Below are 26,657 nucleotides of genomic sequence, written 5' to 3' on the forward strand. Positions count from 1 at the left end.
TCCAGATCCATGACCCAGCTTTATATCTAGTTTAGTTTACCTAAAATAAAAAACCACCATATTACATCTTTACCCTGATTAGGGCTCCCTTATTTCATTTAATTCTCCTTTTTAATATACAGAATACACCCTTTTACAGTTCCCGATGTTAAATATATACACATATTTTCAATATTAAGGGGCCCTTCCTTGTTTTCCCTTTTTCATTTTTCTAGGTAATTCCCTCTCTGATTTCTCTTTTCTCATTTAGTATTTCTGTGTCTCTAAGCATTCTGCCATCTTTCATGTCCTCTGAAACCATTTTGTACATCTGATTTATGTCCACTAACTCTTTATGTACTTGGTCTATCTTCAATGGATCTTCCAGGCTTTTTGTGTGTGTGTTAATTTTGCTGTTTTTATCCCTTTATCTTCCCTTAGTACTCTCCTCTGATCCAAGACTGACGTTTCTCTTAGATTAATTTCCTCCAGCTCCTGTTTTGATTGGCATACATCATCTGGAATACTCTCATTTCCTTCTTCGTTGTTCCCTGTTGCTTGCGGACTGTAATTCTTCTGATGTTGATTGTATAGTTTTGCCTCTTGATAATGGGATCTCACTATTTCTAGTATTGTTTGAAATGTAGATTTTATTTCATCCCAAAATTGTCCTTGTTGTGTCATCCTGTTCCAGCTGCCCAAATGTTTATAAACAGATATTCAAAGTTTCCAGAGTCATTTCAAAAAGTCCGCTTTGGCTAAACAGGCCTGAACCAAATTCGAACCCCCAAAATACCAGGGTGCAATATTTGTATCCGCGGCCTGATGGCCTAATTCCACAGGTTTACGAATACCCAAGGCAGAGTTTTTTAAAGGTCCACTTTAGGATTAATTTATCCAGCCAGGCATAGAAAAAATCAAAAAGAAATAAACCGATTCTCAGGCTTTAAGCAACAGCAGAGTACTCAAGGTCACCCCTCCTGGGCTCCATGCCAAACGACTTCAAGTAGTCAAAACAAAGTCCAAATTTATCAAGTATAACTTACAGGAAAGTTTCTTAAGCTTTATGTCGCCAAATTGTAATATCCTTAAAGTATATTTTAAAAAGTTATTTTCTTTCCATCAGCTATCCCTCTCACCAGATTTTTTGCCACTTTGTAAGTTACTGAGATAGACAGCGGTTCTTTTTTTCCATATATAGGAATTGTTTTCTCCAGGGGTACATAAGCAATTAGTTGTAAAAATCTCACCTGATGGTAAACAGTGATGCCAGAAAGCTGATATTCTTGCTTCTTTTAGCCGGCTGCCAACAACTTGCAAGCAAGCCCAAGCTCTTTCTCTTTGTTTTACATAAAGTCTTGGCTGTACCAGAATTGAAGTCTAAAGAATGTGTTCTTCATTAGTAGTTTTCAACACGGAAAGCACAATTGAACTTAGTGGGACTTCCGTCTGAGGAGGTATGCATACATTAGGATTCGTAATGTTTCCAAGTGAGAATTCTAGCTTACAAGCTATTTGACTACAGTACTTGCAGCCAAAAAATAAAAGCACTTCACAACAGATTAGATAGCTGATACTTTATTTTACATTATAAAGTACATGATGTGCCAAATTTAAGGCAAGTATATGTGCAGAAGAAAAGCTCTTCAAAGTCAATCAAGGCAAATTTATTTGCAGTTTCTAACTTATACTCATACACTGCATGTAGTGACAGTTGGTTCTTTGCCCAAGCAGTTCTCATTCTATTTTCTTTGTTTGAGAGGGCTTCCTACTGGCCAACGATGGCCAAGAGCAAGCGCCTGTAGTCCCCACTTGTGTCACTGGATATCATTGTGGCCAAAGTCTTCTGGAACATCTGGGCAAACACGTATTTGATCTGTACAAGGTCGATCTATACCAAAAGGAAATAAATTCAGAGTTTTCAAAAGCTATTAATTCTAATGCCCATCTATTATGACACCACTTTATAGAGCTAGCTGCTTTAGGCCCCAAAAACAGAAGAAAAGGAAGGCATAAATAAAATATATGTAGTACCAAAGAGTGGTGCATTTACCCAAAATCTACATAAAAGCAAGTAAACAGAGCAAGCTAACCACTTAATGTAGAAACTGTTTCACCATCAAAGAGGAACAAGAAACGAAAGGGAGATCAATTACGGGGCCTTTTAATTACACACAGAGTTCTTACCTCACTGCGGGTGACTACAATCCTAACAAGGGTTGAGTCATCCGTGCCAGCTCCTTTCATAGCATGATAAAGCCTCTCTGCAAAAAAGGCTGGGCGGTTCAGGGCACATTGCACTGCAAGAAAGGACGAAATTATTTCCATTTTGGCATTCAAAAAACCCACCAGATTCAAGCAGCACGCCAGGATCTAACTTTGCAAAATCACACTTCCCCCTTATCTTATTCTTACCACCATTATGCCCCTCTACAAAAATCCATGGTTTCTCTAATCTCTGTCTCTCAAAGACGGCTGTGACGTCACTAGTGCAAACCATTTCAGATAGGGCCTATATCTATGCAGGCAGGAGATCCCAGTATGACAGTGAACAGAGGAATGTTAGGGACTGTATTTCAGCTAAACCTTAGACACTTAAGTACTCTGTTGATGACAAATCCCACCCAACCTGCTCCATATTGCTGACATTGTAATAGCAGTGTCATGCTCCCTACTTGATTAAGGTGACCATGCATTTTGTGGGGAATGCTAATCATGGTGTGAAGGAGGCCACAGGGAGTATTCCCTACAAAGTTGGGAGGCATGAGTGAGGTAGTGCAGAATTAGCAGTACAGAGATGCTGGGCCAGGCTGTTTTGTGAAACCACCAAGTTGCAGCTGCATAGCTATGCCATATGGTCAGACCAAGAAGCTGCTGAGTTGGGGTCATGACAGCCAAGGCTATGACCATACAGAGAACTTAAGCAATAACTTTGTGACGTCTTATAGCCTTGCCACTGCTTAGCCGTCCCCTCCATTTTTTTTTACCATGATCAGATCACTCTGTGTTTCTGCAAAGGTAGCATTTGGTAAGAAGTTTACAATGCTATGCTTTCCTCTTTGGGTATCTGAATCATTACTCTGTTATGCCCTATTATTTGGATTACTGGGAGGCAACAAGTAGGGAGAACAGAAACATTAGTTTATGAATTCTGCTTGTCTGCTGAGCAATGGATTCCCCCCCCCCACTGGACTGTCCTGATAGGTTCCCATTAGGGCTCAATTCCATATTCCAAAAATCAGAGAAGAACTGCTATCACAGACTGCTAGATCTTCAGTACCCAGTTTCAGAAAAGAACTGAAAAATGTCTACCAAAGCTTTCTTCAAAGAAGTTGCCTTCCACTGAGGGAAAAAAAGAATCACTGCTTCTCTACCAACATGAAGGACACAGACTGAAATCCTGTTAGTGTGGTAGGTCACATTAGAGTAGGCTCACTGATTCAGTGGGGATTTGCTGAGTCAACTCCTCTGTAAATTAGATTGATTCAGCTGGGCCTGCTCTAGTATGACTTACTACACTAAGCAACAGAGCTTTAGCCAAGATAAGCTCAATCTCTGTTCTGCAAAATGTGTTCACACAAAGGGAGCAAATCCTTTTTTTAAGCCCTTGTTCTATTCACATGGGAAGCTAAAGTGTACTGAAACCCCACAACCCCATCTTCTGGCCACTGGATTTGTTCTTCAGCAATTCCTGTAGCATCTTGTTATTGTAAGGCTCACCCAGACAGAGCATTTGTTCTCCTATATGTACCGAACTAGGCACTAATAGCAACAACAGTATTTTCCTGCTATCCAGGCAATACAGGCCTTAAATGAAAGAATAACAATGACTCTGGCATTTAGGTTTTAAAAAGCATTTCCTGTGGGTATTGTATTGGTTCTGTTATTATTTCACTACATATAATAATTTGTGTGCCACCACATCAATTCCGACTTATGGTGACCCTTTTCCAGGGTTTTCTAGCCAGAGAATATTCAGAAGTGGTTTACCTTTCCCTTCTTCTGGGACTACTATATACTGGGGTGGAATTCAGGTGCCAAAGGTTTTGCAGCTCAGAAGCTTTCAATTTAGTGATAAATTACTAAAACAGCAATGAAAGACCAAAAAAACTAGTAAACAATGTCATACTTCAAGGGGTTCTTCAAGGGTTTTTTTAAATAGCTGTTTTCAAATGTTTTCTGAAATGGGGTGGCAGCTGACGTCTGCAGCCAAGGGCTCCCCCCAGAGGCTTATAATTTCACATAATCCATTAAGCCAGCAATCAAAAATCCAGCACAATCATTTTAAGTATTTCTTCCAAGATTTCTGAAATGTTTGAAAACCACTTCTTGAAGAGGAGCTGCTTTCTTAAAGCGAAGCAGTTTTCAATAATGTACAGTATGTGGACAGCAACCCTGGGTCAGATTTGGTCTCAAACCAGCACAAGGATGGGGGAGAGAACCAATGTTCCATCTGGATAAGCACAGAAGTGCTGGGAAATTTAATTATTAAAAGACCCTCAGTGAAGATTAAAATGATGGAAAAGTCTCTTACAGATAGCCTTCAAGCCACGTTCAACATTTCCTGAGAACTCCCGGCTAATGCTGCTTAATAAATCACGGTTGGCAACCTGCAAAAAGATGTTAGAGAAATGTTAAATCTTTTGTCAAAGAAGTAGTTGAGACCAATCTATCTCAGTTCTGTTCACACGACATTTACTTAATACTAACAGAAGCAGGTGTGTTTGGTGAGGACACGAGAGCTGGCCTTCTCCATCACTGCTCCCAAGCTGTGGAACTCCCTCCCACAGGAGTTTAGCCTGGCTCCCTCTTTGCTATCCCTCTGCAGACATACAAACACCATGACAGGCTTTTCTCAGTGACTAAGAGTTGAGCTGCTGTTTCTTCATTTCTCCCTTCCCTCCCAGTGTTATATTGTTTGTTTTTAATATTTTAAGGTACTTTGGGTCCTCTTGAGGAGGAAGGGGGGGTTACAAATATTTTAAATACGTAAATAAACAAATCAACATGTCTACTGTTCTTACCTGGGAATATGCATCCACTGTAGCTTTCAGCTGGGGAAAGCTTCGAGAGGCCAGGACCATATTAAAGCAAGATTCATCTGTTCCCAGTTTCCCTTCACCTGCTTGGTAAAGTCGTTGGGCATCTTGTTGAGCTTTTTGGTAATCTACAGTTTGATTCTCATCCCGATTACCCTGTAAAGAAAAAGGAGCAAGGATTACCTTCACCGTATGTGAAGCTAACATTGACACAGCATTCAGAAGTGAATGGTAAAGAATACACAGACACTGTAATCTGTAAATTTGTCATTTCATAAATCTGACACTTACTTTCTTACCATTCACCACAATCCAAAACTGCTTGGGGTGTGTGAGAAGCCACAAATCCCACAGCTTCTTTTTCATTTCCAAAGGAGAATATCACAAATAGCCACTGAGAAGGCAATCTATAACCAGAGAAGGGACTTCTACTACGTCTTCTTGTAAACATGGGGAGTGTATCCACACTATACAGTCACACTAGTTTGATACCATTTTAATCGATTTGGCTCTGGTGAGATACTTTAAATTCTCTGCTAAAGAACTCTAGCGCCCTCCAAGGAACAGCAGCAGAAAATTCTGGGTGCCTGACCAAACTACAAGTCCCTATGATGGAGCCACAACACTTTTAAGTGGTATCCAGTGGCTGTAATGATTTAGTCCAGACATTTTTCCAACACCATATTTGGCTTCAACTGATGGCTTTTATCTAAGTCCATGGACCACCACAGGCTACAAGCTTCAGATCAGGATTGGGAGTGGCTGCCCTCAGGATTCATGCCACAGTTCTGGTCACCCCCCAGGAAAACACAGGGAACAAGCCCTATCTAAAATTTAATCTCCAGCTTGGACAATATGGAGAGTGCCACCTTACTTTGTAATTTTCTTCCATGCCAATACAGAGGCTGTGTGCTTTGATGAGAAGGCAATAATTCAGTTGTTAAAGACAATAGATGGACATGGAACAGAAAGTGATTATAAACTCTCTATAGAAGGGGAGAGAAGAAATTGATTTTCAATTCCCCAATTAAAACCACACCTCAGAGGGATTCTACAACCCTGCAGTCTCAGTTCCAGAATTTAAAGAAATACATCTCTAATGGGTATAATATCTAGCTAGGATGAATTTCTTCTTCTCTGTCTTCTCAAAGGTTTGCAACACTCAGCCTTGTTAAGATTTCTGAAGGGCTCAAGATTTTTTTTATTTTTAAAAAATATATTTAAATGTACTACCCACCCAATTCTGCTTTTTAACTTAATAATCATCTTTCTTCTCTACTGGGGATCCAGAGCTAGACTGGTGCACTGGCAATAGATTAGCCTGCAACCCACCAGCCACTATACACCATCCAGAGAAGGCTGGTTAGTGGGCTTTTTAAAAGTGCAACCAATCATTTGGAAAAAGATCCCACTGCAACACAACTCATAGATACTGTCTTTCTAGATTCTCCCACAATGAAAAGTTACACCAGCTTTCCCTCCATTGATACGGTGCATACTCACGTACACAAAGGCAGAAACCAGGTCTTGCCATTTCTCATTAGCCTTCATGTAGATACCAGATTGAATGGGGGTGGGGAGATGGGAAGGTACAGTCCTTCAGACATTGCTGGACTGCAACATCCAATATCTTTCACTATTGGCCATGCCAGCATAGGCTAATGGGACAGGACCAACCTGAGATACAGGAACTGGTGTGGAGCCATTGTCTGGTTGCTTGATTTGGTGAAACAGAAGAACTGAAATAAGTATTCTGTTTGGGAATGTTTCTACAACTAGTGTTATCACAAGTGCTTCAGGAAAGGGACATATCCATGTTCCAGAAGGAGTCCAGTTTTGTAATACTATTCTGGCTGTGTGTACAGCAGCCCCATGGAAGATAAGGCTCACACAAACTCTACATCCATACAAGAATGATACAGGTAGAAATGCAGTGGTGCTCCTGCACAGAGCAAAATCAACAGCAAGGCTCTGTCGTAACACGTTGCCTTGATTAAAGAGAATTCATTAAGTGCTTGGTAATGCATAGGAAAGACTGTGGTGGAAGGTGGTTGTTCATCTCACCTGACACATAGATACAAGTAATCGTTCAAAGTGACCTGATGTATCAGACCGAATATCTTGTTCAATGTCTCTTCCAAATTCAGTCTTGTAACAATAGACTATATCACGAATTTCTTGATTTGTTCTTGTGCAAAGGATCTCAATCAGAACATTCTCCTGAGTGCCAGCACCCTGTGTGCAAAAAAACAAAACAATGAATGTATTATCTAGAACAGCAGTCCCCAACATTTTTGGCCCCACAAACCAGCTGGGGAAGACGGGGCACCCCCTGTGCTCGTGTGCATGCGCAAAGGAGCGGGGAGCGCTTTGCAGGCGCTCATGCACATGTGCAAAGGGCTGCGCAGCGCTCGCGCGCATGCACAAAGAGTGGCATGGCGCTCAGGGGGCATGTGTGTGCATCCACAAAGGGGTGGGGGAACGCTCATGTGGACTCAAGCACATGGGCTGTGGGGGGGGGGTGCATGCGGGGATGGGGGGGAGGTCATCTCTGCAGCCCAGTCCGGCTTAGGCCACGGACCGTCACCAGGCTGCGGACCAGGAATTGGGGACCTCTGATCTAGAAAACGAGCTAGGAAAGCAATGCAGAAAACCTGAGAAGTTGCATTTCGCTCATAATGTCATGGGGAAGAAAAAATTCTACCACAGAGACTTAAGACTTGTTCTCCTTCCTTTACCTATCTCTCTCCTCACCCAGATCTGTCCTTTGAAATGGTACCTTATGAATCCTGGAGTGGGAATAAAGGATGAGTTGCTCAAATTTGGAAAATGCTGGTAGATAAAGATACAAGTCATACTAAAGAGACTACAAGGCTCTTTAGTATGACCTGTACAGACTGGGGAATGGAACTCAAGGATGAGTAGAGTCTAAATTACCAATATCGACCATAGCTTATACATAAGAAGCAAAATCAGACTGGTGCATCTCTGAAATATGAACCGTATAGGCTTGTCAGTCACTGACTATCTGTTACCGCACGCTGGTAATCTTGCTGTGACTGTGTGAGTCAGTTTCAGTATTTATAACAACAACAAAAATAAAAGTATTATGGTCTTCTTAGGAATGAAAGAGTTATTTCAGAGCAAGTTTTCATGAAGTAGAAGATCCACTTCTTCAGCACATGAAATTATATTTTTCATCGTGTAAATTCATACCTTCATTGCATGCCGTAAACTCCAGGCATCATAATAAGTACGTGGCATGAATAATGCAATGATAAGCTCTTCCATATTTCCACTTAGCTCTGACTTCAGGTCTTTAATTAAGTCCTGTTTGATTAATGAAATGATTATCAGAAAATATATACTCATGTAAGCAAGCAGAGATGAGCATATTTCAGGTTTTGGATTATAACTCCCAGAGATGTAATCCAAAAACACAAATATCCACCCCTCTAACAAAGCAGGTATGCACAAATATATACACAATTTGCCTATGGTACAACTCCTAGCTAACTGGTATTTAGTGAAACGTATTTTCTTCAGAGAAAAATCAAGAAAGCTCAGTTCAGGAATCATGCAAATTTTTAATTTTTTACTTTTCACAGTAAAATCAATATGCATTTTTTCTAGCATCAAAACAGGAAGAAGATTGAAGAACAACTATGTCACACATCTGAAGCTTTGAGACTCTGACATTCTTATTCTAGTACCTCAACTTGGCTGATGTCAATCCATTAGGTCAAAAAGCCTCCCCCATTCACATAAATAAAAAGCATTTTAGAGAACCTCCGCAGAGCATCAGCTTGAAGACAATCTCGCTGACAAGCGAACAGAAAGGAAGGAAGTCAAACAGAGGAGTGATCTTACAGAGCTCACTTTCCTTAGACGGGATAAAGGACCTGCTGGGCTGCTGCGGATTAGCCACTGTCTCCAACAACTAAGAAAGAAGCAGCAGTCATACCTTGCCATACATGGTCTTGAAGGCAGCCTTAATTTGTTGCCTCTGATCATTAGACCGGTGGGCCACAACATCAATGATTGCCTGTTCGTCCGTCCCTAGGGAGAAAAAAGGCAGATTGTCATCCCACCTAAGGAAGGAAAAAAAATGACTTCTGGACTCAATATTGTTTATACATAAAGAGTACATAAAACACGAAATAGTAACCACTCTTACCAAAACCCTTCATAGCCTTGCGGAGAATTTCAGCATCTCTCCCTGCATCAAAGTTAGCAGCTGGTCGAATTGTCCCTTCTGTAGCTTGAATCACTGCTGCAGGCTGAGAGTGAGAAATTTCATCATCAGCAGAAGCTTCACATTAAGTGCTTATTCAATTTTGACAGTGAGATTTAGGGGGTCCGGTAACTTAGAGAGATGAAGAACTTCCGACACACAGCCCAGATGCCGAAATATTCTTGCTGATCACAATTATTTTGTAAATACTGAGCTTGCCTAAAGGCTGACAGAATTGGGTCAATGTGTTTGATAGAGAATTATGATGAAAGCTGGAGAGGGGAAGTTCCAGCTGGTCTGGGTCTGTTGTGGGCATGGGCTGGGAATGGCTGGTACTGAAGAGTGTTCAAGCATGTAGACTCTGAACAGCTAAGAGTGTTTTGTAACTTAGGACTTTTATTATGGTTTTCTAGGATCCAGGTCCTAGAGGTGGTAAGCACTGCAGGACCCACCCTGTAAACATGTTTCGTCAGCATACTCGGTATTAGTATTATGTTGCAACTCCTGCAAGCTTTTGAGATGTAACAGTCTCCCAAATCCTCAACACGTTTTCATAGATACTCCCCCCCACACACACACATGTACACACAAGTTAGGGTCTACAGCCTTCATGGGTTGGTTGCACTATTCCTAAAATGCCCTTAATAATTTTGGAACCTTTTTCTAATGTTGAATGTAAACCTACCCTTTTTAAATTTAAAACTGATGATACTGCCACTGCGGGTTTTTATCACAAAAGCAACACCAGTATACTGTACTTCGTGTGCCTGAAATTCAAATGCTGCAAGTTTCCCTTGATTTTGGTGTACCTTCAAACGGGCTACTGCTGTGCATTCAGACTGAGGTGGGCAGTGATAGCTAGGGCATATTCCTTGACTTCCCAAACTGTCTGTTACGCATTTGGCAAGTGTGTGGCCATTCCTAGAGATTTGCAGGACTGGCCTTTAGATTTCTTTCTGACAGAACAATTCACATTTTGCCCCAAACCGAACTGACAACACAATCCAGTTTTATCATAGGCACAAGAATAACGTACCTGAGAAGCTGCTGGAGAAGGCGCCTGTCCACCAGGATAACCAACTAAACAAAAAGAGAGAGATAACACTGAGGCAAGGTTGTCACAGTTAGCATCAGGCCCACTTTTTGCACTAACACCCATCGTTTTCCTTTTGAATAACATAACTGCAGTGTCACTAGGGTACATGTCTACTGGTTCGAAGCAGGATAACCACGATCAGCTTCTATCTTCTTGGGGGTGGGGAATTAAACATATACATTACAAGGTACCCATGATTGCCTCCAAGATTATAAAGGAGCCAGGACCACAGCAGACATACTACCCTCTTAGAACTGTGTAGGGTTTCCATAGGCCTTAGTCCCTATTTTAGATGTATCCCTTCGAAGGGAAGCTTTATTGATAGCAAGCCAAAATTACTCAGTGCTTCATTGTCTTCACAACCAAAGACACCAAATAACATATCTTAGGAATATAACAGTATATACCTGGTATTTGTGCTGGTCCACCTGCACCATAATTTTGAGATAAAGGCTGTGGATATCCAAATCCAGACCCATTTGAGGGTACGCCAAAGCCAGCACCTGGGGGAAAAGATTTTTTAAAAAAAGAAGAGTACACCTCTAATGTAATGCAAATGGATGAAAAATATTTTCAGATACAACTTGTCACAAAATGTATCATATATGTTTTGTGATAAGTTGTATCTGAAAATATTTTTGATATATTAATTTAACATCTGCAAAATGCTGCGCTAATTTCAGAATACCGAGAACGCTAGTGTACACTCATTAAAATAGCATTACAAGGCTTACACCATTCCCACATATTCCATGCCACTGTTTGTTTTCCCCTAAGGGGAAAGGAGCACACGTTGAAACCTTCATTGCTATAGAGACATATTATTCTGAAAGTGTTACAGCATCATCCAGACCAGTTTCATCAGTTTGAGATAGAACAAATAAGGCGGCTTCCTAGAATGTAATTTATATGGTTACCAAACGTATGCACCTCTCCCTTGCAGAATTATCAAAGAAGTAAACAGAACAACAACTCCAAGAACAACAACAACAACACAATGCAACAATAAATTTCTTACTGATCAGCAACAAAACTGTAACTGCTTTGGTTACACTTCAGGAAAAGCCTGAGCAAAGAAGTTAATCTTAAGGAGACACCAGTACTGCAGTCAAGCCCCTGCTCGCAACTTGAGTTTGAACCCAACAGATTCAGGTAGCTGGTCCAAGACTGACTCGGCCTTCCAAGGTCAATAAAATGAGGCTGGGCAAACTCTTGTTTGCATAATTACATTGTAAACCACCCAGAAAGTATTCTAATACAGTGGACCCTCAACTTACGGAATTAATCCGTATTGGAACGGTGGCTGCAGGTCAAAAAGTCTGTAGGTCGAGGCTCCATTGACCTACAATGCATTGAAAACCGATTAATCCCGTAACCGGCCGTTTTTGTTCCATTTTGGGTTTTTTTTCTGGTCTGTAGGTCGATTCTCCGGCTGCAAGTCAAACCTAAATTTTGCGGCCAGAGAAGTCTGTAACTCGAAAAGTCTGTAAGTGGAGCCGTCTGTGTGTTGAGGGTCCACTGTACTATGGGGTAGTGCATAAGTCAACAATAACTAAGAGTCAACGGGTATAGCAACTCTCTTACTGTTAACTGAGCGAGTGTTCCAGTCAACTGCTGCTGCAGTATTGAATGTTCTATTGCTAGCACTCATAAAGTGAATCTTAGGAAAACGGACAGCCCTCGGAAGAGTTCCTCCAGAGGAGTGCCATGATCAGGCAGCGACGTAAGAGGTGAAGAAATCCTTAAAATGATGACGTTGTTACACCTGGCCTGCTAGCTTATTAGAAGCTGGTGCCATTGTAACCTGTTGTTATAATAAGACTCTGCAAAGAGCCTCGTAGCTGCTCTATATGGCTGCAGCGGCCATTTCCAAGGGTAGGCCCACATAGTATTCACTACGTCAGTCCAGGCTTCAGTTTACTAATGCCTGGGCCACCAGACTCAAAACTATCCCCGCCCATGACATGGTCAAACCTGGCAAACCAGCTAGAACTGGTGACAGTGACAGATTTATCCATACTCCTAGGCTATATATCTATTTTCAGAGAGACTGCAATCCCATCCAGAGCAGAAAACAAACAAACCCAATTCCCTATCCCAGGAAGCATCTGAGCACAGGAGCCACAGAATTCAGTCTCACTATTACTGACTCCCACCCAGCCTACCACTGCAAGGTGATACTGGTCCCAGATCTGCACGGCCATTCCTGACTGAGATGTAACAGAGAATTATAGCTGGGTGTCATCAGCATGTTGTAGCATCAACGTACTGATGACACTGCACTCCAGGTCTCTTAATGGCCTCTTCCACCAGTTTCATACAGATCACGAAAGGGCACCCGCTTGGGGTAGGGGCAGTGCTGCCCCCTGAAACATATCAGAGGGCTGTACCTTGCCACCATGCCACTGTGGGGCATTAGCAGCAAATCCGGTGACACAGCAGCAGCAAAGCCCCGTTTTTCACCTCAGGGTCAGTCACTGCTGGATTAAAGCAAGGTGCTTGGGAAGTAAACACCAAGGTGGTTAATGTATTTGGGAGTGTCAACCAAATGCCAGACAAGGCGCATGCCCTCCAAGCACTTTGGTTTAATGCAGAAGTGGTTTGTTTAGGAAGGGCTAGGAAGTACCTACTGTAGGTATAAAGAGCAAGCAACTCGTTCCTTGTCATGCATTCCTTCCTCCAATAGCTAAGGCACAATATACTGTATTACATTATGACAACCACTAAGCAAGGGATATCTTCACTTCCTTTTGCAGTATAATGGTAGCCTCTTAAAAGTTTTTTACACAGTTGACAAGGGGTGGTCTCACTAACTGGTAGAGACAGAATGTCATATAATTCAAGTGCTGTCTCACATTCTGCTCCGTGTTCTAGTTGGGTGTTGTGGCAATGAAAAGCTGGACAGGACAAGAGTGTGCTTCATACACAAGCTAATGGCACTGAGACCCTTTTTAATATAACAAAGGAATTGTTTCAGTGACTGGTGATAATTTTTTTTAAAAAGCAGAGGCCATTCCCCCCCCCTTGCTTTGCCACCTTGCTCGGTTTTGGTGGTGCAGAAGCAACAAGGCTTCCTAGCTATGTTTCTTCAACTCCCTAATGCAGGCATTCTCAATCACAGCAGAGAGAAGCAGCCGAGGGGGTTCTCTCTTACCTCCAGGAAAACCTGGCATCCCACCAGGTTGAGGAGCTCCAGGGTATCCTCCGGGTGCAGGGGGATACCCACCAGAGGCGGGCGGGTATCCTGTCGTTCCTGGGAACCCACCAGCTGGTGGAGCTGCAGGATAGGCACCACCTCCCATCGGTGGGAAGCCCCCAGGCCCAGCAGGGTAAGGATACTGGCCAGCAGGCGGATAAGCAGATTCTTGTCCTGTAGGCTAAACCAAAGGAGTCATTCAAAAGTCAGTCCATCTGAGAAGGAAATTCTAGATTAAACCCTCACAAGACTGAGCGAACTAAGCCATACCAAGTTCTTACTTTGTTAGCATTGCTCTAATTCAGGAGTGACTGGACTTCACACAACAATAATTAAACCCTATTACCAAGTTACTGCTATTGTATAGATCAGGGGTCCCCAACCTTGGGCCTCCAGATGTTCTTGGACTTCAACTCCCAGAAATCCTGGCCAGCAGAGGTGGTGGTGAAAGCTTCTGGAAGCTGTAGTCCAAGAACATCTGGAGGCCCAAGGTTGGGGACCACTGGTGTAGATAACTGCGACCATTTCCACAAATTCTCTAAATGGTACATACCTTTTGCGAGTCATCTGGAACTCAGGGTGTGTACTCAAAAGACTACTAAGAACATGCGTCAAATTACCACTTGCTTTTCAACTATGGTAAATGTCAGCTTTAGCTTCAGCAATAACTCACAGAGACTTATTGAATGTTGCAGACAGCCAGATTTTGATTCTGGTTAATTTAGGTTGGTAAGAAGTCCTGAGTCAGGACTCCAGGTCTTGCCCTTAGTAGGCACACTGTCTCCTTAGGGCCAAGTCAATCAGACCCACACTTCCAGCTATACTTCAGGTTCTTTTCCCAAACGTTACAACTGACAAAGGAATAGGAAGGGACCCAAAGCGGACCATTTTTGATCCTTATAACATGTTTGTGCTGCAGCAGCTTCCAGTCCTGCCATAGACTTTAGCAATAAAATACGCTGAAAGGATATGCAGTGTGCAGAACCTGTGTCACTTTGAGGGGCGTGGAATGCTGACGTACAATATGCAAATACTTTCAACAATAGCAACAACAAAACATAAATACACTATAGAAATTTTAAAGGCAAAAGAAAAAATCCCACAAGAAAACAAATCTAGTTTATAAATGAGCATTTTGAAGAAAAGGGATGGCTGAAATCCTGTAGGCAGCGTAAGCCAAATTATTACTTTCTGTCTATTCCTCTCTGGTAAGCAAAGCACCCCTGCCATGATTCTCAGGGGTGTGTTCATATGCTGGTTTGATGTGTGTGCACCCCACAGAATTACCAAAGGAATGGATGGACAGTTACGATTTGGTTTACACAGCCAGTGTCAGTGAGCCTTTTTCTCCTTTGCAACACAGATGCCTTATTCCAGTATAGGAATTCTATGGAATAATTTGCCACTTCCAGCATTCCTGATGAGAAGAAGCACTAGCAATTTGAGATCATTGTGAGCTGACTGAATCCAAAAGAAACTGGTCCAAAGAACTACCATGGTTCTCCCTGGGACTACCAAAACATGGATGATTGCAACATTGTGGATGTTAAAAAAACAAAAACAAAACAATGTAAACATCTATCACTGTTTTCCATTGGAGGCTACTTCTATTTATCCCATTTATACCCTGTGTTATAGATTAACATATAAATTGGCATGAATTGTTTTATAATGGGCAATTATCTCGTCTTTGCCCATTTAAAAACTATACTTGGTGGTGAAGGGGGATATTGTTGATGCCCAGCTGCTTCCAACCAAGAGCTGTTTCTTATCTTCACCATTTCTTGCCCTAAGATAAATGTTGTGTGCACACATTGCAGGAAGGGAGGGCCAAAGACAAACAATACACCATATCATTTGTAAGTGTACTTTATTATCTTATTATTTGTTTACATCCTCCTCCACCCTCTCTCCATGAGTTAAATGTGATAAATACAACTCTCCCCCCCCCCCTTATTTTCATCCTCAATGAAATAGAACAGGAAAAAGAAAACAATTTCTTAAGGAACAGCTTAAGAGGCAATGCTATTATCTGAAAATGACAGCACAATGGATATTACACAAATCAAACAGTTATACTCCTTCCCATAACCACACTGCATGCTTGTGCTTCCTAATTACTAGATACTAGAACAAGACCACCACACACAAACAGCATTTATAGAATAATTATACAAGAGAGTTGAGGTTCAAATTGAACTGCTCCAAAGAAGTCATCAGAAGCCATCAAGCCCATTCCTGTCAACGTTAGCTCTACCCTGGGTAGCATCAACTGGTCCTGCAAACAGAGCGAACTCAGGAAATGCCATATAACAGATAAACTGCTACTTACAGGATAACCAGGAAAAGCAGGGTAGCCTGAAGGAGGGTATCCTGGATATGACATCCTATAAGGGAAGAGAAAAAGCATTTGTGAGCTTTAGCTGAGTGGTCAGCATTTTCGTGAGTTGAGTGTCTACTTCTCAAAGGACCAAAGGATGGCTATAATTTAATTTACTTTTCTCTTCTTTTTTACTTATTATTTATGATTTATCATGTTTTGTTAATTGACATTCGATATTTTTGGATTTATGCTGTTATAATTGTGTATTTTATGTTAGCCGCTCAGAGTGGTACTGACCTACCAGATGGGCGGGATACAAATCAAATAAATAAATAAATAAATAAATAATCTGTAAAGAACAGGGCCTCAAGCAGAACACTACACATCTATGATGCCAGGCATAATATAATAGACCGTGTCAAAAATATATATGCCTGCCCTGGTCCTATGGTAGACAGAAATTGCTAGCAAGTAAAGTGGAAGGCATTTGAAGGGCCCTGAATCTGTAAGGAAAAAAAAAAGAAATCTAAAGAGGACAAAATATAAGGCACTGATCTGAGAGTACTTTCAGATGGCCGGTTCAAAACAAGGTCTAAAAACAAAATGGTGAGATGTGCTCTGTGTATTTCATAAGGCACCGGAGAACACTCTTAAAATATTCTGATCTGAGCTTCAGAATTAAGGTCTAATACGGTTCATGCTAAACAAGCATTTCAATACGGTCATAAGTTCTAAAACCACTCTCACCATGAATATGATTGCAGCTGCTTCCCTCCCCCTTAAAAATATCTGCTGTTCAAAGAAAAGTAAAATATATACAACCAGCTGAAAACAATCTAGGAAAACATAATGCCACTTATGCAGAAAGCATCCAACTAAGATTTAATTTATCAAAATATGTTACATGGATTCTGAATATGCTTGCAAGCCAGTCTCATTCATTTCTGTCTTTTTTTTTAAAAAAAGTATCTGGACGGCTGTGTTTGCACCAGTTGTACTGATATTAGGTGGAAGATTGTCAAAGTTTGAAATTTTGTGTCTAGAGTGTTTAAAAAAATTAAAAGGAGGTATAGAAAAAGTAGCCCTGAAAATAAAATTGCTTTAAAATAGAGGGTTCACAGTTTACATAATTTGGCTTCACAATCACAGTTTACCATAGTCATTTCAAAACAATTAGGTAGCTCTCCAGTCGAGCAAGGTCACTGTACCATAGCACTTTTGAAAACTGAATATATTTATGTTGCAATGTGTAAATATGGAGAGGGAGTTTGCAGGTCTTATGGTTTTCACTCTCTATAATTACAGTGTTCTTGCTTTCCACGATTCTAGGATTCCAGATCTTTAATGCTACAATCTTTCTTATTCCAAGCTTAGTCATAACAATGACCTTACTGTTATTCTGACAGCATGCCAGATATTAAGTTACAAAACTCTGGAGTTACAGTAGGCATGATAGCAATTAAAATTCCCTTTAAAAAAATTCTTGGAGCTCAAGATCTCTGGAAAGGAGATTGTTTACAGATTGGCGAGAAGTTAAAATATACATTTAGAAAGATAAGACACATCTACACGAATTCATAAAATCATCACAACTCACCACTTTGGGCACTAGGCATGTAAAAGCAACATTCATGTAGCAGCTTTATTTCCAAAAGCCAGCAACACAGTCAACGTGGATTTTTCTCCATAAATTCAAATTGCTTTGGCAGGGACAGCATTCAGAATTATTTTGTGTGTGTTCATAATATGCTTAGAGGCTAAGAAAGTTATTATATACAGAAGTTATATAAAGTTATATAAAGGAAATCAACCCTGAGTGCTCACTGGAAGGACAGATCCTGAAGCTGAGGCTCCAGTACTTTGGCCATCTCATGAGAAGAGAAGACTCCCTGGAAAAGACCCTGATGTTAGCAAAGTGTGAAGGCAAGAGGAGAAGGGGAAGACAGAGGACGAGATGGTTGGACAGTGTCACCGAAGCTACCAACATGAATTTGACCAAACTCTGGGAGGCAGTGGAAGACAGGAAGGCCTGGCGTGCTCTGGTCCATGGGGTCATGAAGAGTCGGACACGACTAAACGACGACGAAAGTTATTATATAAAAACTTTGGAGTTTTGGAGAAGTACAGTATTTTCTGCTTTTTGCTATTTCAACGTGCCTTTTTAGGCTATAGGCGCTTGCATTTTAATAATGTAACTGAGATACAGTACTCTTGCTCATTTTTTTTAACTCTCAAAAGATATTTTACTGTATTTTGGATTGAAGATTGAATGAAGTTTAGTTTTCATATATTTTTAAGCATTTGTGCCCAGAGTTTTCTTCATAGCTGGAAGTAGAGAAATAAAGCTTGTAGAATTAAACAAGCTGATGCTGCCTGTCATTAGAGATTGGCGTGAACCTTGGTTTGCGCATTCCCTTCCCCCACCTCCCCAGCCAATGACCCACTCACAAGCCAGAGTGTGCACCTCTCCTCCCCCTCCTTGGCTGTTCAACCAATTCCCAGCAGCACCACGGGTTTGCCTGTCCTGCCTCCTTGTCTGAGTGGGCAATCAGCCAGGGAGGTGGGGCGGGGAAGGCCATGCTCCTGCTGGAGACTGGTCAAACAGCTGAAGAGGAGGAAGAGAGGACCGCGCACCAGCTAGTGAGTGGGGGATCCCAGATGGGGAAACAGAGGAAAGGAATGTGCAGCACCTGTGGTGTCATGCATACGAACTGGCACACAAACCTCCAAACCGAGGTTCATGCCCATCTCTACCTGGAATCATTGCAAGAATGGAAAGACTTGCACCTTGATGCTCAGATGAATATTGATAAAATTGTTAATTATCCCTTAATTGGGATAAATGCTAACTGTGATGAACACAGGCTTCTGATTTTTCCTTAAAGGTCTATAAAGTTCTGTAGGGCTCTTAGGGACTTGTTCAACCACCAGAAACCTTGAACAGACAAAACTATGAAAAAATTTACAAAGTGGAAATGTAGCCGGTAGCAACTTATGGGTAACAGTACAACATACTTGTTTATGTTATCATATACATATTACTCTGAATTATGCATCTGTGGATTATTCATGAAAGCAGCTAATGGGTTCTAAGCTGTCAGGAAAGTAATCTTGGTGTGCTGGTGGACAGCTCGATGAAAGTGTCAACCCAGTGTGTGGTGGCACTGAAGAAGGGCAATTCCATGCTCAGTATCATTAAAAATGGGATTGAAATAAAACACCCAACATTATAATGGCACTGTACAAAATGCTGGTAAGGCTGCACCTGGAGTACTGGGTTTTTGTCATTGCACCTCAAGAAAGACATAGTGGATCTGGAAAAGATGCAGAAGAGAGTGACTAAAATTATGACTGAGATGGGGCACCTCCCTTATGGGGAAAGGCTACAGTGTTTGGGGCTCTTTAGTCTAGAGAAAATGCACCAGAGGGCCACATGATTGAGACGTATAAAATTATGCAGGGAATGGATGAAGTGGATAGAGGGAAGTTCTTTTCCCTCTCACACAATACCAGAACCAGGGGACATCTACTCCAATGGAGTGTTGGGAGAGTGAGAACAGACAAAAGAAAATATTTCTTTACCCAGCATGTTGTTAGTCTGTGGAACCCCTTGCCACAGGATGAGGTGATGGCATCTGGCCTAGATACTTTTAAAAAGGGGATGAGACAGATTCCTGGAGGAAAAGTCCATTGCAGGTTACAAGACACTATGGGGACGTATAATCTCCAGGCTGAAAAGGAAGGTATCTCCAAATGCCAGATGGAGGGAAAGGGTATTGTAACGTAGCAGGCCACTCTGATGTCACTGAAGAATGCCCACCACACTACTTCACACTCGCTGCCACCAATTGTATGACTATATAAGAAGGACAAAGGTTTCCTTCAAAACAAAACAGGTTTATTGAGATAACAAAATAAAATATGTAAATCACAATTAGCTAATCAAGATGTCAATCACTGTATCTTATTTAATCAATCACAGACTTTCTGTCACTGAATACGTAGGCACACAGGCCTCTAAACAAGCTCTTTCTCTCTCACACTCCAGATCTCATCTCTCACACTCTCTTCACACCACTTTTCTTCCAACTCCTCCCCCTCCAGCTCCACCCTCCGTCACCCCATTGGCTGATGATCCACTGCCCAGCCGTGACGGACAGGTGGGGTCAGGGTTGCCTGTTACAGGTATCTTGTTGTCTCGTGTGCTCCCAGAGGCATCTGGTGGGGCCACTGTGAGATACAGTAAGCTGGACTAGATGGGCCCTTGGCCTGATCCAGCAGGGCTCTTCTTATGTTCTTATCTAAAACTCATGCTATAATTAGTCTTTCAGGCATCACAGGACTCTGCTGCTTTTGCTGCAACACACTAACATGGCTGACCCTTTGGAAACTCCTTAAGCTCAAACCACTGGCTCATCTAACTGTGCAGTTCTTCTTTGGCAGAAATTCTTCTACAGCTTTCCTGCTCTTTAATCACAGATGCCCAGGATGGAACCAGGAATTTCACACATCTGCTCAGCCGTCTGCTCTCCCTCACTGCTGTAATAGACTATTGCAGGTACAATTATGTCTATGTAACAATATGTCTGAAAATATGGTGAGGGGTTAAATGGCTAATGAGGATGATCACTTAGGTACACTTAGCCAAATGTGCTTCCAGCTTCCTCTGCAGAGTCTGGTCTGACTCACTTCTGGGTGAGAAGGAGCATGGACAGCTAGGCTAGTTTGCATCCCCACATTCAGCCCTCGTCATTTTTTCATGCAAAATGCTACAGCAAAAAGCTGAACACAGGAACTCATACACAGCTGAAATCTCTAAGAAGGGTTTGTCAATTATATTATCATTTTCCCACTAATGTATCAGAACACTGGAATGCGAGAGTAAGTTTATTGCTTCTTCTTGAGCAGAAAGGTAGAATATGCATGTTCTTCTTGCACGTCCACATATAAAAAGAATCAAGACACACTTGAGATGAAAAGCTGTGATCACAGTAAGCATCTGGAATATCAATGAAATTATCAGGATTTTATACAACCCATTACTTTGACAGAAATTAACTTGCAATTAATTTTTTCACTAGGAAGTAGCAAGCTATTTTTCACAGGAGCACACTGAGTCACTCCCTAATCATTGCATGCGTCAGAGTATCCTGAAAATAAAATGGAAGACCACACCCTTCAGAAAGGCAGTTACACAATATGAAGCAGGATGGGAAAAGAGTCAACAGAGTATTAGACTGGAGCAAAGTTGAAATCAGTTTGTAAGAGAAACTTTGACTGAAAAAGCTCTGCCTTCCTAAACTTCTCTGTATTTGATTACAACTAACCCTTCACTCTAGGACCTTATGCAGGCCAAATGAATTTTAATGCTTTAAAAACATTTTCTTTCCACATCTCAAAACAGTAGCAACAACAAACAAACAAAAACACCAAACCAAGTTTTCAAGTGGCCAGAGCTATGAATACTTTCATACTCTTCAGTGTAACCTTTGGGAACAAATTAAGCGAAGAGATTGAAAAATGGGCTGCATCTAGGCTTAATTAGAGCAGACCTGTAGCAAGCAACAGGATTACTCTAAGTATTTTTACATCCGGATCCATTCTATAGGTCGTCATAATTCACTGCAACTTTAAAAAAAAGTTTTCTTCCTCAGATGTGGGAGAGGAAAGGAGAAGTCTTGTTATATGGAGTTTTGAAATAGGCATTCTACTCCAAGAGTTTCTCAGAGCACAGCCTCAAAGGAAAACATGTGGCAAACAAAACAGTTACTCCAAAGCTGGTCACAACATTAAATCAGTCAGTTCTCATCCCTCTGAGCTTTGGGGTATTTCACATTGCTTCTACTTGCTTCTAAACTCAGAACAATGCAAGACACACTTCTCTCCTGAGTTTGCTGGCACACCCAGAAAGCAAAAAGGGATAGGAGACAAGAAAATAAGACCAGTTTGAAAGCCAAATCAAATCTGTGCCGTCCACTTTTGTTATTGACCTTCTCACAGTGCACAGTTTCCTTTTTCTTTTCTATAGCGAACTTCTGAAAAGTTTATTTGGGTACTGATGGTTCTTTTACTACTCTCTCTTGTTCATACCAGGTCAGTTAATTACTTCATTCCCCCAAGAGTCACTACAGACAAAGTTTTAGTCATTAGCTGTTTATTCATTAACAGGTATGTTCCGCACTTTCTCTCTCCCTTCCAGAGTCTGCTCCCTAGTAAACCATGCAGAAATAAAAGAAAACCCAATGATACTTTATAATGAAACAAATGGACGAACTACTGGAATAACTGGATCGGAGTGGCTTAATCCTTTTCTTCTCATGGTGGTTTACAAGTCAAAACCATACACCCCCAAGCTATTCTTAGTCCTGCTGGACAAGACAGACAAGGGCAGTGACAGTTCTTAACTTTTCTTTCAACAATAAGGCTAAAGGGATGAATGTGTGAAGGGAAAACAGAGCAGAAGGCATAGTTAATCCAAGTTTTTCCCTAGCAGCACTGCCTCCGCCCAATCCAGGGTCTCTAAGCAACTAATTTTAAGCTCATTCATTCATTTGTTCCTTCTTTCTTTCTCTGAACATCTGATCTTCCATGCAGTACCGCAGATTGGCCCACCAATAATATGAAGTTTAATAGAAATATGTAGCACAGAGGAAAGAACGCAGCCTAAAGGAATGCAGAAAGACAACAGAAAAAGAACGGGACTTGTTGACTAGCCCAAAAGGGGTCAACAACAGCCTATAGAACGAACCTGTTTAATTAGGGTTACTGTACATATTACAGTAATTTTGTGGCTGACACAAGCAGTTGCCATATTTATATCTTACACAGATTTTCTAGATGAGCAGCTGTGTTATTCTGTTGCAGCAAAACCAACAAATATTCTTGTTATACCCACATCTTAAAGATTAACAACTTTTATTTCACATAAGCTCACTACAGACCGCAACCCTTCCCATCAGCTGTATCTGACAAAGTGGGCTGCAATTCACAGGTTACGTCAAATAAAACTTGTTAGACCAGCTAGTCTTTAAGCTGCCAGAACGCTATTTGTTACTCACATTTTACATGTTTAGACATGTGCCTACAATAAATGTATCAAAAAGAATTGTGTCACACACACACACTATGAATGATTTTTTTCTAGCAAGCTCAGTCTATTCTCAGTCTTTGTTAATTTTGCATTTGCTTCCTCTCAGACTGGTTCTGTTTAATTTCCTCATTTATATGCAATGTTTTTTTAACTTTCATGCACTAGGACAGAATGTTTTAGCTCCCTAGAGTGATGTTTTGTTGGAACGTCCACACGAGAATAAAAGTACATGGTAAATAGTAATAGGTGTCAGTTATGGTGACCTTTACCAGGAGTCTCTAAATATAGAGTACTCAGATCCCAGCTATGAAAGCCTTCAATAATACATACTCAGAAATCATTCACTGGTTCTCTTCCCCTGGAGGCATCCTAGGAACTTGTAGTTTGCCCAAGACCAAGCTCCTCCTCCTCCAAGGCACACTGGGAGAACCAAACTCCCCACTCCTGGCTCTGCAGCCAAGTACTAGCACTCTGTATGCCTAACTGTGTTGTTAGCCCTGGTATTTGTTGTTGTTTAGTCATGTCCGACTCTTTGTGACCCCATGGATCAGAGCACACCAGGCCCTCCTGTCTTCCACTGCCTCCCGGAGTTTGATTAAATTCATGTTGGTAGCTTCAATGACACTGTCCATCCATCTCATCCTCTGTCATCCCCTCCTCCTCTTGCATTCACACTTTCCTAACATCAGGGTCTTTTCCAGGGAGTCTTCTCTTCTCGTGACATGGCCAAAGTATTGGAGTCTCAGCTTAACGATCTGTCCTTCCAGTGAGCACTCGGGGTTGATTCCCTTTAGAACTGATAGGTTTGTTCTCCTTGCAGTCCAGGTGTCATGAGTGCAACCGGAGATCCAGAACCTGAGGGGTTAACTGTAGCTGAGGAGAATGCTGAGTGATTAGAAACACAAACAGCTGAATCACCCCCAAATTCTCCTCCCCCAGTAGACAGGGTGAGGGCCGGGCTTCAGTGAAGATTTATGATGAAAAGGTCAGAGGATTGCCTGAAGGCTGCCCGCAGAAACATCTGGTCAACTAAGCCTGAGTTCTGACAGGATGAAAAGGCTTCCAGCAGTTCAAGGACTGTTTTTACTATATAAGCAGCTCCCAGACGGCTGGAAGTTCGTGGAAGCAACAAGTCAAACCTCTGGCTTGCATCCATGCTCCTGACTACCTTGAACCTTGTTCTTTGGACCTTTGGCTTTGGACTCTGACCCTGGACTACATTGTGTGAGTTGGCTTTGGCATTTGGATATTGGCTCTGCATTCTCTGAACTTCTGACATAGGATTGGCTTATCAGACTCTGCTCTTGAAACCCCTGGGAATGTGATACCAGGGGACTCTCACGAGCCTCCTCCAGCACCACAATTCAAAAGCATCAATTCTTTGGCGGTCAGCTTTCTTTATAGTCCAGCTCTCACTTCCATACAGCACTACTGGAAAAAACATAGCTTTGACTATGCGGACCTTTGTTGGCAAGGTGATGTCTCTGCTTTTTAAGATGCTGTCAGGGTTTGTCATCGCTTTCTTCCCAAGAAGTAGGCATCTTTTAATTTCGTGGCTGCTGTCATCATCTGCAGTGATCATGGAGCTCAAGAAAGTAAAATTTGTCACTGCCTCCATATCTTCCCCTTCTATTTGCCAGGAGATGATGGGACAAGTGGCCATGATCTTAGTTTTTTTGATGTTGAGTTTCAGAACATTTTTTGCACTTTCCTCTTTCACCCTCGTTATGAGGTTCTTTAATTCCTCCTCACTCTCTGCCATCAGAGCGGTATCATCTGCATATCGGGGATTGTTGATATTTCTTCCAGAGATCTTAATTTCAGTTTGGGATTCCTCCAGTCCAGTCTTTTGCACGATGTATTCTGCATATAAGTTAAATAAGCTGGGAGACAATGTACACCCTTGTCGTACTCCTTTCCCAATTTTGAACCAATCAGTTCTTCCATATCCAGTTCTAACTGTTGCTTCCTGTCCTACGTATAAAATTGCAATCCCAATGGGGTCACTCAGTGCAAGTTTTTTTTTAATCCTAGTACATAAGGGTTAAATCTGCACAATATCTAAATAAAAATTTGTAAGTAAATATGCATTTTAGCACAGTTTCTCAAAGATACATATGTATAAATATATTTTAGCTAATTGCATACATTTCTACCTTAAAATAAACATTTTAAAATGTGTTCTGCTAAAAGTTTTAGTGAAGAACTGCCTCTTTACCAATTTGAAGTACTATAAAATCTGAAGGAAAACTATGTCATCATACATCTGTAAATCCAAAAGATGTTGATAGCTCTCCAGTAACGTGTTTTAACCGTCCTTTGAGATATGCAACTGGAATTATCAGGAGAAGATTCAACTGGGAATTTGGCTTCACTTCCAACCCCTACAGGGCCAGTTTAATCAGGTAAGTAAGCTTGGCATCTTTGCCTGTGCTTCAGGAGGAGGCGGTTTAGCAAAGTGTCAGTCCTGCAGCAGAGTTAGTCCAAGGCGTAGCACTGCCAGAGGCCAAGGAGAAACTGGTCCCTTCCATTCCACCCACAGAGGTTAACTATTAGGGCGGTGGATGGGACCGTGTCCTCCTCTAGTGCACCTGAGGCCAGGAGGCGACTTAGGGGGTGGAGGAGGAAATGTATGAGGCGTGCCGCTCTCCCCGTGCTGCCTTACAGCATCGGCCGCCTGAGGCAGCGCCTTCCCTCTGCCATAGATCAGTCCCCCTCCCCCCCACACACACACACTCCACGATCCCCCCAGGACGTAGGCCAGGTTGCAAAGGGGGAAAGATACCGGACATGAGGATGAGGAAAGAGATCCCTCCCGGAGACCCCCCCTTGTCATTTAATACACCATTCAGCGCCTCTCTCCACTGTGCGGTCTGCGAGGGAGAGGCGAACTCTTCTAAAGCTGGCAACGACGAGGACAACAACAACAACAACAACCAAGGACCCTTGGGATTTGCACTGAACACACACGATTAAGGTCAGGCTAACTCGCCTCTCTACCGACGGCGTTGCACACGGCGGGCGGTGCAGTCGTCGCGCTGAACTGATCCACCCCAGGAAGGACAAGGGCGTCGTCGTTTGGTATCCAGAACGAACTAACCCGTTTAGTTAATGACTTTAAAAGAAAGGGACCTCCAGCAACTCGACAGGGGAAGTATGGGGAGGAGGGGGAAAGGTGGGGGGCAGATATACCCCCTGCCCACCCGCCTTGTCCTGCGAGGAGTGTGTGAGCACTTCAGCGAACCCCCCCCCCCCTGTCAGGAAGAGATGGAATTTGGGTTCCTGTAGGTACCATGTATTCCGCCGCCCCCCCCCCCGGGAAATATCTGCGATAGACAAGGTGGGGTGGACTGGGGGGTCAAGGGAACAGACGTCAGCTACTACAATAACCGAGTTCTCCTCCGGCTGCAGAAAAGGAGTCCGACGCTCCTCCTTTCCCCCAGAGGCGCCCCCCCCTTTCGCCCCTTACTCACTTGAAACGCGGCCAATAAACGCAGGTTTCCCCTCCGGCCACCCCAACGACACGCAGCAGCGTCAGCAAAATGGAGCTGTTGCCCGGGCAGGGCGAGGCGAGGCGAGCAAAGCCCTGCCCCTCCTCTCCCCTCCCCGGGGCCCCGAGGCCGGGGATGCTTTCGCTCCGCCCGCCTTTTTTGGGACTAGGAGGAAATGGACGCGGGAGGAAGAGGAGGGAAGGGCCAGC

General features: G+C 42.3%; 1 protein-coding gene across 1 annotated transcript; it reads right to left on the reverse strand.

The window, feature by feature from the left end:
- Positions 1-1,541: 1,541 nt before the first annotated feature.
- On the reverse strand, positions 1,542-26,561 carry ANXA7 (annexin A7). The gene is made up of 13 exons (XM_020791199.3): positions 26,431-26,561; positions 15,877-15,931; positions 13,503-13,725; positions 10,756-10,851; positions 10,289-10,332; positions 9,196-9,298; positions 8,983-9,077; positions 8,235-8,348; positions 7,083-7,253; positions 5,004-5,174; positions 4,514-4,589; positions 2,167-2,279; positions 1,542-1,870 (listed from the first exon to the last, which is right to left on the reverse strand). Exons 2-13 carry the CDS (start codon positions 15,928-15,930, stop codon positions 1,748-1,750), a joined length of 1,383 nt encoding a protein of 460 aa, XP_020646858.3. The 5' UTR covers position 15,931; positions 26,431-26,561; the 3' UTR covers positions 1,542-1,747.
- Between the last annotated feature and the right edge of the window lie 96 nt (positions 26,562-26,657).

The sequence above is a fragment of the Pogona vitticeps genome, chromosome 3 (genome assembly GCF_051106095.1).
Source record: "Pogona vitticeps strain Pit_001003342236 chromosome 3, PviZW2.1, whole genome shotgun sequence".
Taxonomy (NCBI): Eukaryota; Metazoa; Chordata; class Lepidosauria; order Squamata; family Agamidae; genus Pogona; species Pogona vitticeps.

Bases quoted from the DNA above. Each gene is read 5' to 3' on its own strand.
- ANXA7 (XM_020791199.3), bottom strand. From the start codon at position 15,930: ATGTCATATCCAGGATACCCTCCTTCAGGCTACCCTGCTTTTCCTGGT. The intron at 10,852-13,502 runs GTAAGAGAGAAC...CTTTTCCCCCAG, and splicing joins GATGCCAGGTTTTCCTGGAG to GTGCTGGCTTTGGCGTACCC. The intron at 5,175-7,082 runs GTGAGATGAACA...TTTTCTTTACAG, and splicing joins TACTTGTATCTATGTGTCAG to GGTAATCGGGATGAGAATCA.